Genomic DNA, 15,956 nt, shown 5'->3' with positions numbered 1-15,956 from the left:
GACGCGTCCTAGCAAGGCTGCAGCCTTCACTTTGGGAAACAGCCGGGCTATGATAAAACGTACCTTGCTCCTCCCCCAGGAACAGTTCATACTTCCGCAATGCGCAATCCACGGGTCGCTGGGTGCTGCCCCCAGAGGTACAGGTCAGCTGTACGTCGCTCGGTGCTGCCCCCAGCGGTACAGGTTGACAGTGCAGTTGAACGCATTGTTAATATTCACTTCAATGACCAGAATAGCATCCTTAATCGAGAAAAGTTAAATCAATATAATAAATTTAGCAATGTATTTTACACAATGATTGCATTTCACATTTAAATGATAACGAATCAATTTCCACCAGTAGGCTACTTTTTTTGATCAAGCACGTCAAACAATGTAATTTCAGTGTAATTTCGAGTCCAAACCATTGTATAATGTATGAAATGGAATGAAACCTCCAATTCATTATAAAAAAGAATAGCTATAAAAGTTTCCTAAATAGCCATCTTAAACGAAAAACAAACCGTTTTAGATATTATTAAGTGTATAGCATATCAAATAAAAAATACCCTTCTGATGATTGTTGTGTATTCATCAGATTTATGAAACAAACACACAGACCAGTGTCTTTTCTTGAATGTTAATTCTTACATAACATTACATTCTTCCTTTAAGGTGATGTTTACATCTTAGCTTTCTAATGAAGAAATCTCACACAAGGGGACGGGGTTGAGTTTCTCTCATTTAATTCAACATAACATTTTACAACCAGGGATTGGAATCAGTACATTTGACCCAGCTACACGCTACGCCTTGGTCAGGTGGTCTCTTATTGTGCTTGTTTGTACTTGGTAGCCAGAGGTGCATAACGTCGGGAAGAGGGACTCTTCACACATCCTCACGAAGGTCGCAGACCAACAAAGATCATTTATAAAGCTCATTTCAGGTAAGTCCTAGTCCCATTTTTTTTTCTTAATAAAAAATGCTTAGAGCTGAAATCTTTTATGTAAGCATTATTGTCAGTTTTTCCTCTCATTATTCATTCATTATTAATAATATTTTCAATGCCAGCAGCACACATGGAAAAAGTTTATCTGAGCAACCATCGAGAAGATCAACAAGTTAAAAGCCAAGCAACACCATGAGGCCGGATATACTCTTGTTTAATTATACAATACACAGAAAAAAGTAAAGACTCAATAAATTATTAGAAGACGTGTCATATATATATATATGTACGTCATAATCTCTGCATGACAGGTGAAAGTGTAAAAACGGGCCAGGGTCTCCATGCCAGTAAGATGGTGCTGCCATGAAGAGGACACCATACACCAATCAGACGACCAGGAGAACCACTTGTCTCCCACACGTTCTTCTTCACTGTCCTCAGGTGGGAGGTGGAGGCGAGAGCAGAAGCAGGTTGGTCCTCCGTTTGGAATTTCTGGCCTATCCGGAGCTTTTGTATTCATCCCACCTGACTCCTCCCCCCGTCTGACTCCTCCTCCTCGTCTGACTCCTCCTCCCCCAGTCTGACTCCTCCTTCCCCCGGCTGACTCCACCTCCCCCCGTCTGACTCCACCTCCCCCCGTCTGACTCCTCCTCCCCCCTTCTGACTCCGCCTCCCCGTCTGACTCCTCCTTCCCACGGCTGACTCCTCCTCCTCGTCTGACTCCTCCTCCCCCAGTCTGACTCCTCCTTCCCCCGGCTGACTCCACCTCCCCCCGTCTGACTCCACCTCCCCCCGTCTGACTCCTCCTCCCCCCTTCTGACTCCGCCTCCCCGTCTGACTCCTCCCCCCCCCCGTCTGACTCCACCTCCCCCTGTCTGACTCCTCCTCCCCCTGTCTGACTCCTCCTCCCCCCCTGAAGACCTCTTCCTGACTCCTCCCTCCTGGTCCACCTAGAAGTCCATGGACATCGTACGCTGCTGGTCCACCACATTGGTGCTGTTGCGGGTGCTGTTGCCACGGAGACTGAGGGTCCCACAGCCCCCTCCCATGCCCCCACCCATACCCCCTCCCATGCCCCCAGAAATACCCCCTCCCATGCCCCCACCCATACCCCCTCCCATGCCCACACCCATACCCCCTCCCAGGCCCCCAGCCATACCCCCTCCAATGCCCCCACCCATACCCCCACCCATACCCCCTCCCATGCCCCCACCCATACCCCCTCCCATGCCCCCCACCATGTTGCTTGCACTGGCCATACTCACTCCTCCCGCCAGGCCGACCCCTCCCCCGATGCCTCCCCCGATGCCTCCCCCTCCGGTACCCCCCCCTCCTCCCCCCCCTCGTACGTAGATCTCACAGGGGATCTCCTCCAGGACGCGGTCCTCCGCCTGTTGGTCACACCCATGAGTCTGGGGGTGCTGCTTGTAGCCGTAGCAACCCTTCTTGTAGCTGGAGGTGGAGTTAAAGGTCTTCATGGGCGGAGGCTTGGAGAAGTCGTTGTGGTACGACAGCTCCATGGAGCTCAGGGTGGTGCGGCTGTGCTTCATGCTGCCGCTGCTGCTGCCTCCACCAGCCCCACCAGCCCCGCCAGCACCACCTCCACCTCCAGCTCCACCACCACCACCTCCACCACCACCTCCAGCTCCACCTCCACCTCCACCTCCGCCTCCACAGCTGCCCCCTGTAACCACCGAGGCCTGCGAGCCGCAGTGGTGCTCATGGACGCAGCGCGACAGCGTGGACGAGCGCCGCAGCTTCTGGAAGCTGTCCAGCTCCTCAGAGAGGTCCGCCAGGTCGGAGGACACCTCCTTGTCCCGCAGGGAGAAGAGCTCGTAGTGGGGCGGGTCGAACACCTCCTGGAAGCCTGCCTTGTTGAAGACGCCAGGCCGCCGTGCCACCACCTGGGAACAACAACAACAGCAACAACAGCAGATGATTGGCTGCTGAAGGAGGAGCAGACAGACAGTCCGGCACACCACCTGGGAACAACAACAACAACAACAACAACTGATGATTGGCTGCTGAAGGAGGAGCAGACAGACGGCCCGGATCATAAGGGGGCGTGTACAGGGTTTCCGCGGGGGTTGTTAAAGGTATTAAAATGAAGCATATGAAATTAGCCCAAATTAAGGCCATTAATAAATATTAAAAAATGTATAAATTTCAACTGACTGGTGTTCAATTTCCAACAAGGCCTATGAGTTTTTCAATTTGTGTAATTTACGTGCAGGCCTATCTCCTAAAATTACTAAAACTTGAGTGGATTTATTTTTATGTTGCGAGTAGTACCTGAGTGATATCAATGATGTCACGTGGTGCGTGCGCTGAAACAAACTGGTGGTTAATTTGCAGTTGCGGTGTTAACTAGCGATGTTGTCAGCTTACTGTTACATTAAACTGTAATCAGAAGACGAGGTTATATGCTATAGACCCAATAGTATCTGTGGTATAAAGGCCGGGAAGAATTTCCAATTATAAATATGTACACTTTACGTTGAAAGTATAGACGTCACGATTTCCATTGAAACTAATGGCGCAGTGATTATTCTTCAAAACGAGAGCTGGTAAATTGTGAAAAATGAATTAAACTGTAATCAGACAACGCAGTTATATGCTATAGACCCTAGAGTATCTGTGGCATAAAGGTTAGGACGAATTTCGAATTATAATTATGTACAATCCATAACATTAGCTCTCTGGCTCAAACCTCAGCGGACTAAAATACCTCCCGATGCCAAGTCGTAGCTAAGGTCCGTCCTATTTATGTGAAAAAATTATAAGCAGGATAATGCCTTTCGAGGTGTCAAAAACATGTTTGATCGATCGTAATTAAAGGGGCTACTTTTTGAGGGAGATGAATTCAAACAGAGTATACATTTAATAAGCATGGAATACGAATAAGAAAAAGCATAATTATTGAAGTATTCTAATTGTTTTATTATGTTGGCAAGCAAGAAGTAGAATAAATGGGATAATCAGTCTTATTAAAACGGTTTGTGCAACCAACCGCACAACAAGACATGATTGCGGCTCTTTTCGCTCTCGTCTCTTTCTGCATATGACATGTGCGTAGAGCGGGGAGTGACTTAGACTGATAATCCCTCTATAGAAAGTACACTGGTGTGAATTTGCGCTACGGTATGGATTTTGACGTTACCATGTGATCGGTAGACAGCCGTGTTTACATGGACACTTTTGATCCGATTAGAAGTGGAAGAAAAGCTCAATCGGAATAGAATTCCATGCGGAATAGAAGAGGTGGTGTAGTCCGCTATAATCGACATGTATACACTTATGCCGATTGGTTTGGGGTGGGTTCTTTTTAACTTGGGAGATGGCATCAGCAGCTGCAGTATTTCACAATTGGTCAGTTGGTACTTTTATGCATACCGAACTTGACCGCTGTCAAGGAAAGTCGATTTTTGCCTGATTCATGTCTTTCTTACAACTCCGTAAGTAGTCCGGTAACTTATCATCCCCAGCGTGTCCCGTTTCTAAGCGACGTCATCAACGTCTTTGGCAGACTATTTTTCTGCTGATCAACAATACGAATGGTAATTGTAAAATGACACACCGTGTGAATATATTGTTTCATTTTGGCAAGGAGCCTTGTAATAATGTATAGAACGTCGCCGGTCATTATCAAAAATAAGCCCCTTCAGGGCGAAGCAAGACACCTCCGCTTCGCATCGCGGTCCAGTCTGCCCTGTCGGGGCTTATTTACCCGATAAAGACCGGCGTTCTGTACTACAACATTATCCCTTACATATATCATATAAGTCCACGGTTGAGCGCGAGAGACATACGAACGTAAGCTTACCACTTTTGTAAATGCCATACGCCTATATACAATACATATGGATTGCATGATAGGAATAGATCTATTCCGATTATAAAACTAATCGGATCAGAAGTGTCCATGTAAACGTGTCTGGTGTTGTGTGTAACGCGTTACTGCACGCTACTTTTTCATGTAAAACCTTTACACAGTAATAACAATATTTAACGAGGTAATTATGACCTAACTTCAACACTGGACACAAAAACTCTCTCTCTCTGGCACTCTCTGTCTATGTCTACTTCGTAACATATTTATTAAAAACTATGGACCAAGTCCCGTTGGGACATCTTGATTAATCCAACTCCTTTGGTCTCTCTCTCTCTTGAAGGCGTGCTGGTATTAAAAAATATGGTGTAGGTATTAAAAGGTAGCAAATTCAACTTAAGAATTACTGTATAAACCCTGGTCTAGGTCACCTTTTTCCTGGGCTGCTTCATCTGGACGAAGATGGAGATGATGAGGAGAACCAGAACCACGCCCGAGGAGACCCCGATGACAGTGCCGTGGGTCCGGGTGATCTGGTGGAACAGCCCCTTGTAGCGCTTTTCTGAGGCGGCCGAGAGAGAGGGGAGAGGGGAGAGGAAGAGAGGGTAGAGGGGGGAGAGGAAGAGAGGAGAGGGGAGAGAGAGAGAGAGAGAGAGAGAGAGAGAGGGGAGAGGGGAGAGAGGGGAGAGGGAGAGAGAGGGAGAAAGGGGAGAGGAAGTGAGGGGAGAGAGGGGAGAGGGGAGAGAGGGGAGAGAGGGGAGAGAGAGGAGAGAGGAGAGTGGGGAGAGGAGAGAGGGGATAGCGGGAGAGGGGAGAGAGGGGAGAGAGGGGAGAGAGGGGAGAGGGGATAGAGAGGAGAGGGGAGAGAGGAGAGAGGGGATAAAGGGGGAGAGGAGAGAGGGAGAGGGGAAAGTGGGAGAGGGGAGAGGAGAGAGGGGAGAGAGAGAGAGAGGGGAGAGATGGGGAGAGCGGAAGAGGTGAGAGGGGGAGAGCGGGAGAGGTGAGAGGGGGAGTAGGGAGAGGGGGAGTAGGGAGAGGGGGGAGAGAGGGAGGGGGGGAAAGGGGAAGGGGAGAGAGGGAGGAATATAGGTGAGCAGTTGAACAGAGGCAGGCTAAAGAACCCAAGTTTGGTAATTGTTCAGATGTGAGAACAGAAAAACCCTGATGGGATCCAGCTGTCATTAGCAAAGAGAACCCTTTACCTTTGCAGTGGTTCTCATCCCAGGGGTAGACACAGTTCTGAACCCCATTACACACCAATGAGTTGTTGATGCACATGTTGCTGTGGCAGAAGAACGTGTTTGCTGAGCACGGAGCTGAAGGTGGAAACGATCAAATAAACACATGTTAGAGCCATCAATGGGACCACAGGAGGAAGGTCAAGGTACAGGACCTGATGGGGTGGGAGTGGGGGTACAGGACCTGATGGGGTGGGAGTGGGGGTACAGGACCTGATGGGGTGGGGGTACAGGAACTGATGGGGTGGGGGTGGGGATACAGGACCTGATGGGGTGGGGGTACAGGACCTGATGGGGTAGGAGTGGGGGTACAGGACCTGATGGGGTGGGAGTGGGGGTACAGGACCTGATGGGGTGGGGGTGGGGGTACAGGACCTGATGGGGTGGGAGTGGGGGTACAGGACCTGATGGGGTGGGGGTGGGGGTACAGGACCTGATGGGGTGGGGGTACAGGACCTGATGGGGTGGGGGTACAGGACCTGATGGGGTGGGGGTACAGGACCTGATGGGGTGGGAGTGGGGGTACATGACCTGATGGGGGTGGGGGTGGGGGTGTAGGACCTGATGGGGTGGGAGTGGGGGTATAGGACCTGATGGGGATGGGAGTGGGGGTATAGGACCTGATGGGGGTGGGGGTGGGGGTGTAGGACCTGATGGGGGTGGGGGTGGAGGTGTAGGACCTGATGGGGGTGGGCTGGGGGTGTGATGAGGCTAACACCGTTAGACTCCTTGGAGGCTCAGCTTTCACGTGACTCTCGTTTGTGTAGATAGCATGACGTTAAAAAGATTGTTTTAAAGCATTGTTGTTGTTGCTGTGTACTCCCGGGGGAAGTATGTTGCTTCCCCCGGGAGTACACAGAATATCCAGCAATCAACTAGCCTCTAGCCATATAAACGGGGGTCCCCGCACACAAACGCCCGATATACTTGCAATCGATTAATCCTTTTAGCACCAATGTTGGGAGTCAATGGGAGGACGGCTCCGGCATCCTCCCATTGACTTCCATTATAAAATGTAAGGACTTAAAGTTGGATATTTAAAAATAAGAAAACTACTAGGAAAGTAGAAGTGCGCCAATATAATATGAACATTTTAAAAGTGGAATGGAGTCTCTAGATGAAAAACTGTGGGAGGAGTAGGGTTCCAAAGTTTTTAGAAGATAATAAAGAAAGAAAGAATAAAGCCTATGAAGAACAATAGGTGAGCGCTGCATGCAGCACTAACCTAATTAAAGTGTTGATTCTGAAAAAAGTATACATGATACCGAAAATCTGTTGCAGAAGATTTGAAGATTAAAGTGGTTAGATTTTCTTAATGTTTGAACAAAGGGTTAACAGTTAGGAATTGACCAAGTTGCGAAGTCCGAAGTAGTTGACGTGAAGTAGAGAATGGACCCGCGAATGTACGCATACTGTGGGCACAAATAAGCAATCAGGCATAGGGCCTCCAAAATAAGCAGGCATAGGACCCCCAAATGTCTGGCAGCCTCAATACTGACGAGTCCGACTGTTAAAAAAAGAATGGTGACATGAACGCTCGTTCTGTTGCGCCACATTGACGGTCTATCAATACAATGCCAAATAGTGGCATCATAACAGTTAATTCACACCTCTAGTAGGCTAACATAAATGAAACGCAGATTGAAACTAAATTATGAGGCTCATATAATATTACATTGAACCTCGTGGTCTTATTGCTCATTCCAGATGAGGCTTTGCATTGGGCTGAATCTGTGATTTGAAAAGCATCACAAGTTCCTGCTTTGTATTTCATTATCCAACATTATATTGATGACATTAAAATCAGCCCCTTCATGAATGAACAACCTCCGCAAGCACATCAATAAATATAATGTTAAACGCAGATTAAACACATATCATGAGGTGTCAAACGATGGTTTGACTTCATATTAGACGACTACCTTTACAAACATTAACAATCATCAGTATTTATTTTACTAGGTAAATTAATATTGCCTCTTGGTAAAACCGCCTCACAGAACATTATTCAAACACGTGATAGAGCCTCATAGTGGAGCGAAGTGAATAATGTTTAGTCTACAGTGTATAACTGAATTAAACTGGTTTAAACACGCGATAGAGCGTCATAGTGGAGAGAAGTGAATAATGAAGATCTTTGATAGTCTGCTGTGGTCTGACTTTGGTTAGTGTTGATTGGGTGGAGGGGTTCATTATTACTGTGAGGATCAAGAGGAGGAGGTTATTCATTTGAGTGTTTTCAAAACGCGTCTTAATGATGAAAAATTATGTAAAATATGTTATTTTAAACGCCGTACTTGACATCAATTTTAACGAATACATGTTGTCATGTCTTCAATGAGGCGTAGTTTGGACCGCTATGACCTTCCATACGCACGCAGGCAAGCACACAAGCACGCACACACGGACACAAGTACATATGCACACACCCACGCACACACACACTGTGTTACCAGATTGCAAAGTACCCACCAGCAGGTTGTATTCCCGCCTCCATTTATCCATCTAATGCACTCAATAGTTAGATAATTAAACACAGCCCAGCCCCATTAACCCATCCCCAGTTCAGCCATGATTAAAGACTATAGATATACTGATACAAGGTTTTATTTTGGCCTGCAGCCGATCGCTATCTCTTTATCACATCATCACATATTGCCAGAAAGGGACGACCCGACCCAGTTCAGCACAATGTAGACCTTCTATTCCAGTCGCATAATGGGTGTGGGGGCCACTTTACGACTATTTAAATTCAGAAAAGGAAAGAACACATATCTGTGTTTTACCATCTGTCATAGGAAGCATATTCACTAACATTTATGCGGCACACACACGCATGCGCACACAAACATTCACACGCACACACACACACACACACACACACACACACACACACACACACACACACACACACACACACACACACACACACACACACACACACACACACACACACACACACACACACACACACAGACACAGACACACAAACACGCACACACACCATCTTACTGTCAGCCTTGATCACTGCTAAGCTGGCCTAACCCCTCTGGGGTTCACTACGTCATCACACAAGGCGCACCACAAGAGAATGTCAATGTATGGACATCTCCCATTGACACACACTCACTTCCAGACTGATTACGTAAGAAACACCTTCTTTCAGGGGGTCATTTTACATGTACATTTACATTTAAGGCCTTTAGCAGACGCTTTATCCAAAGCAAATTACAATAAGGACAGAAAAAAGAGAAAAAACTATAAATCTCAGTCGGTAGAGTAAGGATGTTCATCGAACCATGTGCCAAGCACTAACAATCGTTAGGTTAACCCATTCCCTATATACAACAAAGATAGCTAGGATAAGATGCTATGAAGTAGCTGAATATTTATTTGTTTTTCTCTCCTGTAACCCCTTAGTTATCATCTGATCAACAGTCTCCATCACCAGGAAATAACACTTGAGGAATCGACTGAGCTACGATTCATCGAATCAATGAAATGTCACTGAGCCGGTTATATAACAGCATGTTATTACTCTTATATACTCTGCTGCAACGAATAGATTCTGAGGCTTATGCTTTGCCTACTATATTTACCTTATTTATGTTCTCATGTTATTAAAAAACATAAATACCATAGACCTCTTCTGTTGTATTTGATGGCGGAAATGTTTCTTTATTAAAATTAAAATCGTAACATTTTTGCGAAGAGGGGCGTGATGTGTGAGGAGGAGCCTGTGGGACTCCGAGGGGCGTGGTGTGTGAGGGGGAGGAGCCTGTGGGACTCAGAGGGGCGTGGTGTGTGAGGGGGAGGAGCCTGCGGACTCACGGTCGACGAAGGAGGTGAAGAGCATGCGGAAGCGGCTGAGCCGGCTCTTCTCGTCGGCCCACATGCGGACCACGCCCACGCCGCTGTCCAGCATCACGTCGTTGGCCACCGTGCTGCAGAACTTGGCCTTGAGGTTCTCGATGGCGCTACTGCCGTCGTACACTGCCACAAAGTTCTTCTTGCACTCGTTGGAGTGCTCCATCTGGTACTCCATGAAGCGCAGGTAGATCTGGAACAGAGGCCAGCTCACCGTCAACGGAGCGGTTCTCGTCACTGCCGACCTCAGCACTGAACTGAAGACATCAGAGTTCTGCTAGGGTTCATTACACTCCACTGGAAGCCCCAACCCCTCCATATCCTCTCACCTACATATACCATATATGTCTATATCATATATAGATATAGATATATCACCTAGTTATATGATATAAATATCAACTAGTTATATGATATATATAATCATCACCTAGTTACATGACATAATTATAGATATATATATAGATATCATGCATAGTTGATGTGGTATAACTGGTCTTAAAAAACGTTCAGACATGCAAGCTTCTAATTGACTGTGACTGCTAATGCAATGCACTGTAAATTATGCAAACAGTGATTCAGAGTTAGACTTTAGTCTTTAAAATATGACAAACGTCCTGCTGACACCCAGAGCTAAAGCCATGAACATGTGTGGGCTGAAACCACATATTAAATCTGATTTCTGAAGATCCAAGATCATTTAATTTGATCTTGGATATTTTAACAGTCTGTCACAGGTTGAGTCTTGACACACCACGGGATGTCCTGAATCTAATATCCAATTTTTCTTCTTTAGTCTCTTCTCCAACCGGTTTATTTCAGTGCAACAGGCTACTTCAGACCCAATATGTCCCTCCATGACGAAACTGGACATTCACTAAAAATAAGATCATGCAAACTTAAATGATTTGGTACTGTATTGTCTTCAGCTGAACATTTCTCTAATAATAAGATGATGATGCATCAACACACTAATGGCTTTGCTTATCAGGATGTGCCAGGGGCATGCAGTGATGAATTGCGACGTGGAGGTGATTGGTAATGACCCCCCAGGCAGAGAAAGGTAATTACTAGGATCACACAATCTGCTCAGCGTGGCACCAGCTCCAAGAGCCCAGCGCTGCTCAAGATGCTGATGTGACCTTCACTCTGTTCTCATTCAGCCTGGGACTCCTGGCCCCTTCCCCGAGGGGAGGAGATTTAGTTTGCTCTACAAATCTGTCCCTGTTTTTACTTTACTTTAATGGAGGGCATAAGGGCTTAGGACTCAGAGGTCCCTTATGGTATACAAGGACCAAACAGCATGCCCCCCCCCCCATAACCCAATCTGTGACGATCAAAAAGCAGGTGCAATGTAACTATAATCTTGGATGAACCCTGCACACACTGGTACCAGACTGGTCTTGTACTGGCCTGTACACACTGGTACCAGACTGGTCTTGTACTGGCCTGTACACACTGGTACCAGTCTGGTCTTGTACTGGCCTGGACACACTGGTACCAGTCTGGTCTTGTACTGGCCTGTACACACTGGTACCAGTCTGGTGTCTTGTACTGGTCTGTACACACTGGTCCCAGTCTGGTTCTTCCGTAACAATGCACCCAGTAAGTCGCTGAAGTCCTGAATACAATTTTACTCATTTGAAATAGCAAAGAAAGTATGAATGTATGGATAGCACTATCGATTGGGTATGGGGTCTCGGGCACGGATTAAATTAAAATGAAATTTAATGACCCCCGAGTAGATGGGATGAGATTCCTGTCAACGGAACACTAAACACTCTCCGGTCTGAGTCCTGTGGGAGTCCTGTGGGAGGGGCGAGGGAGGGGCGAGGGAGGGAGGGGCGAGGGCGGGGCGAGGGAGGGGCGAGGGAGGGGCGAGGGAGGGGCGAGGGAGGGGCGAGAGAGGGGCTGACCTTAGACTGGGGTGGAGCTCTGATGATCCAGATGCAGTCCAGAGCCTCTCCTGGCTTCACCTGGTCCTGCTCCTCCACCTGACTGGACCGAATCACCCCGTCAGAGCCGGCCATCTCAAACTGGCACTCTGGGGGGGAGAGGGAAGAGAGAGGGGGAGAGACGGACGGGGAAGGAAAGGGGAGGTGAAACAGTTTTGGTTGCACCATTTCATACCATTTACTGCATGTGCTTGTACACGTATGCATCATGTGTATCATCTCCCTCCTTCCCCAGTGAGAGAGAGGGGAGAGAGAGAGGGGAGAGAAAGAGAGAGAGATTGACAGAGGGGAGAGAGAGAGAGATTGAGAGAGGAGAGAGAGGGGAGAGAGATTGAGAGAGGGGAGAGAGATTGAGAGAGGGGAGAGAGATTGAGAGAGGGGAGAGAGATTGAGAGAGAGATTGAGAGAGAGAGAGAGAGAGAGAGAGAGAGAGAGAGAGAGAGAGAGAGAGAGAGAGAGAGCTTAGGGCCCTCCAGCAGTCTACCTGGGATGGGGTTCAGAAGGCCCCCCACGTGCAGGTGGAAGTCTGGGTCTGGAACGATAAAATCAGAGATCAGTTTAGAGGCCAGATGAGAGGATCACTATGTCTGGACTAACCTAACCCTAACCCTAGCCCTAACCCTAACCCTCCATCCTAACCCTCCGCTATAACCCTCCACCCTAACCCTCCACCCCAACCCTCCACCCTAACCCTAACCCTCCACCCTAACCCTCCACCCTAACCCCAACCCTCCACCCCAACCCTCCACTCTAACCCTCCACCCCAACCCTCCACCCTAACCCTCCACCCTAACCCTCCACCCCAACCCTCCACTCTAACCCTCCACCCTAACCCTCCACCCTAACCCTCCACCCCAACCCTCCACCCCAAACCTCCACTCTAACCCTCCACCCTTACCCTAACCCTCCACCCTAACCCTCCACCCTAACCCTCCACCCCAACCCTCCACTCTAACCCTCCACCCTAACCCTCCACCCTAACCCTCCACCCCAACCCTCCACCCCAAACCTCCACTCTAACCCTCCACCCTTACCCTAACCCTCCACCCCAACCCTCCACCCCAAACCTCCACTCTAACCCTCCACCCTTACCCTAACCCTCCACCCTAACCCTCCATCCTAACCCTCCACTCTAACCCTCCACCCTAACCCTAACCCTCCACCCTAACCCTCCACCCCAACCCTCCACTCTAACCCTCCACCCTAACCCTAACCCTCCACCCTAGCCCTCCACCCCAACCCTCCACCCTAACCCTCCACCCTAACCCTCCACCCTAACCCTAACCCTCTACCCTAACCCTCCACCCCAACCCCAACCCTCCACCCTAACCCTCCACCCTAACCCTCCACCCTAACCCTCCACCATTACCCTAACCCTCCACCCTAACCCCAACCCTCCACCCTAACCCTCCACCCTAACCCTCCACCCTAACCCTCCACCATTACCCTAACCCTCCACCCTAACCCTAACCCTCCACCCTAACCCGCTGGCCCCCAGGACCGCGCCCCTCCTCCTACCAGCGATGAAGGTGTACTTGCTCCTGAAGCCCAGCCCCTCCAGCTCCTCGTCGCTGGTGAACTTGATCCACATGAAGCGGCCGGTGGAGGTCACCAGGCCCGGGTTCTTCCCCCCGCAGAACCGGCTGATCAGCGGCGAGAAGCCGAAGGGCCCGTCACGGATCTCGATGTGGTCGAAGCGGCACTCGAAGGATGGCTCGATGTAGTAGCTCTTATCGAAGGCCAGCTGCACCCTCTGCCTGGGAAGGGCTGCATCATACATCATACCTCGTACATCATATAATAACATTAACATTAAATATATAACTTATGATACATCATATGTAGTAGCTCTGCGAGACCAGGGGGGTCTCTAAGCCTCCAACTCCATCAGCTTTGTTCCCCCTCTCTGCTCAGACGGCCCCCATGGAGCCGCTGACTCCCTGACTCCTGAAGCAGTGATGGGTGTTCCCCATGAACCCTAACCCCACCGAGCCACTAGGACACACAGCATAGGCGTCGATTACGTCGGGGACGCCGGGGACGCGTCCCCACCAGTTTTCGTAAAGACTCATTTTGTCCCCACCAGAAAAATAAATAAATAAATAAATAAATTTGAATGCAGTTTTTTAAAAATGAATGTTAATAGCGCGAGACAGATGCGAACCAATCCATCTGGATACGGCACACAGCCGTCAACAATTTGCAACAATTATAACATTTGGATGAGTAGTTCTAGAATGGGGGAGGGGTGGGTGGTACGGTGGGCGGCTCCTTCTCTGTGTAATCTGAACCTGACAGCTTCCTGCGCACTTCCAATCTGCTGCGGTTGCAGCCTCATGCATTTGAGGAGAAGAGGTCCGGAGGAGGTAACGTAACGTATCTATATTTATTCATGATGATGACAATCTGTACAAACTCCTTTGTCGTAGTTTGACCGAGGGCAGCGAACGATTTATCTTGATCGTTTCTAAGTTCTATCATTGACGTTGAAGCTATAGCCAACATTAGCTTCACTAAGTTCTGATTGACTTAGTTCCTCTCCCTGATCAAATGTAAACAAAGACAGAAGATTGATAACTTAATTGATTTAGCTCTGTCTTATTTATTTATTTTAAAATGCAGTGTTTTCTCCTTTTAGGAACTTGTTTCTGCCAACTCGCCTCTTCATTGCCATCTACCAGTTCCTGCCTTTCATTAAGCTCTGATGCACTTGGTTCCTGTTCCTTATAAATAAATAAAAATGTGTTAACTCAATTGATTATGCCCTCTATTTTATGAGATTTATGTGGTGTGCAAACAAAAGTCTTGTAACCTTTATTGTAATGTTATGACCACTGTATGTTGGTTGTGGCATATGTTATCAATATTGTAATTGGTTTTTGACAAAATATAGGTTTGGAGTGTGCGGTTGCCTGGTACCATGGTTGTTACTTGGTACAAATAATATGGATGATTTACGACCATCTAGTGGGGAGTCTGAAAACTGCTAACGAAACGTCATTGAAGTGAAAATAAAATAAATAATTCGTACTGTTGTAAATTCAAAATTAATTTAAATAGGAAAGCTAAACGTTAAAGCACATAGGGCAAAACACTCCAGTAGCACCAGGCATGCTAGCCAACAGTGTGTCGCGCTGGTAGAGGCTAGCTAGCTAAAAAAAAACCTCAATAATTACAATATATTTCTAGAATAAATATTAATTTAGCTGAGCTCATAAGACACTAGCACACTTACTGTGCATGTCAGCTTCAATTGCTTGGCTTTAAAAAAAAGCTCTGATGTCCTGTCCACTCCTTTTTGACATTTTGCTGTATTATTAACTAGGTAGGATCAGAGAATGTCGGGCTTTGGTTGTATCGCTATCTCGCCTTTTTTCAGTCGTGACTAGATGTCCCCTCTGCGGCACCGTAGTGGATTATTTTTGTATGAGGTGGCAGCCTGACTTGGACAATGAATGAGATATTAATACTAATACTCTATGGCTGGTATGCAATGATGAGGCACCAGACAGTCAATTAATTTTAGCCTGAATACATAGGTAAAAAGCACCAGACCGCTAGTACCATGGATGGACAGTGTCAGAGCGAAAACCTGTTGAACTAAATGGATGTGGTTAGGCAGCAGGCACGCAGGCTACACAGCGGGATACATCTGCAGACCACTGGCACATTAATAAAGGTAAGATGCGATATTTATTGCTTAAGATTTGCTGGTACTTTGGTGAGATCTTTTGTGTTTTTTGCCCTCATGTGGTCAGCTGTTTGAACTTGAAAAGCCATAGCCTCCAAGTAGCCTAACTTAAATCATCCAGTGTTAGCCTTCTTACGGTGTTGGGTATAGCCTGGGCGAGATTGTGATAGTGGAGTCGGTGGAGTCAGTCTCTTGTTGCCTCAAAGTGACTTTTGGTCATTCGCTTTGCTTGAATTATGGAATAATTGTGTGCGTGTGTGTGTGGGGTGGGAGTGCATGGGTTTTGGTGAGAATGCCATGTAGATTGGATGGATGTGTTGTGAATTGAGAACAGCCAGCTCATGATGTGATATAAAGCGTTCAGCTATAATTATTTTTAGCTTTTTCGATCTTGACATTTGTAGTGCTGTGTGTATACGTTTGCCCCTTGTGAACTTAAACACGTAGG

General features: G+C 47.6%; 1 protein-coding gene across 1 annotated transcript; it reads right to left on the bottom strand.

Annotated features, from left to right (window-relative positions):
- Positions 1 to 1,814: 1,814 nt before the first annotated feature.
- Positions 1,815 to 13,822, bottom strand: LOC132472577 (neuropilin and tolloid-like protein 2). The gene is made up of 7 exons (XM_060072272.1): positions 13,336 to 13,822; positions 12,302 to 12,349; positions 11,779 to 11,906; positions 9,827 to 10,055; positions 5,960 to 6,073; positions 5,189 to 5,319; positions 1,815 to 2,832 (listed from the first exon to the last, which is right to left on the bottom strand). Exons 1-7 carry the CDS (start codon positions 13,628 to 13,630, stop codon positions 1,879 to 1,881), a joined length of 1,899 nt encoding a protein of 632 aa, XP_059928255.1. The 5' UTR covers positions 13,631 to 13,822; the 3' UTR covers positions 1,815 to 1,878.
- Positions 13,823 to 15,956: the final 2,134 nt, after the last annotated feature.

This window comes from Gadus macrocephalus, chromosome 14, assembly GCF_031168955.1.
Source record: "Gadus macrocephalus chromosome 14, ASM3116895v1".
Lineage (NCBI taxonomy): Eukaryota > Metazoa > Chordata > Actinopteri > Gadiformes > Gadidae > Gadus > Gadus macrocephalus.
Note: the sequence above shows the minus strand (reverse complement) of the source record. Positions and strands in the feature narration are given on the sequence as shown.

Bases quoted from the DNA above. Each gene is read 5' to 3' on its own strand.
- LOC132472577 (XM_060072272.1), bottom strand. From the start codon at position 13,630: ATGTTAATGTTATTATATGATGTACGAGGTATGATGTATGATGCAGCC. The intron at 10,056-11,778 runs GTCAGCCCCTCT...CCTCTGTTCCAG, and splicing joins GAGCTCCACCCCAGTCTAAG to ATCTACCTGCGCTTCATGGA. The intron at 5,320-5,959 runs GTAAAGGGTTCT...CGGCCGCCTCAG, and splicing joins GGATGAGAACCACTGCAAAG to AAAAGCGCTACAAGGGGCTG.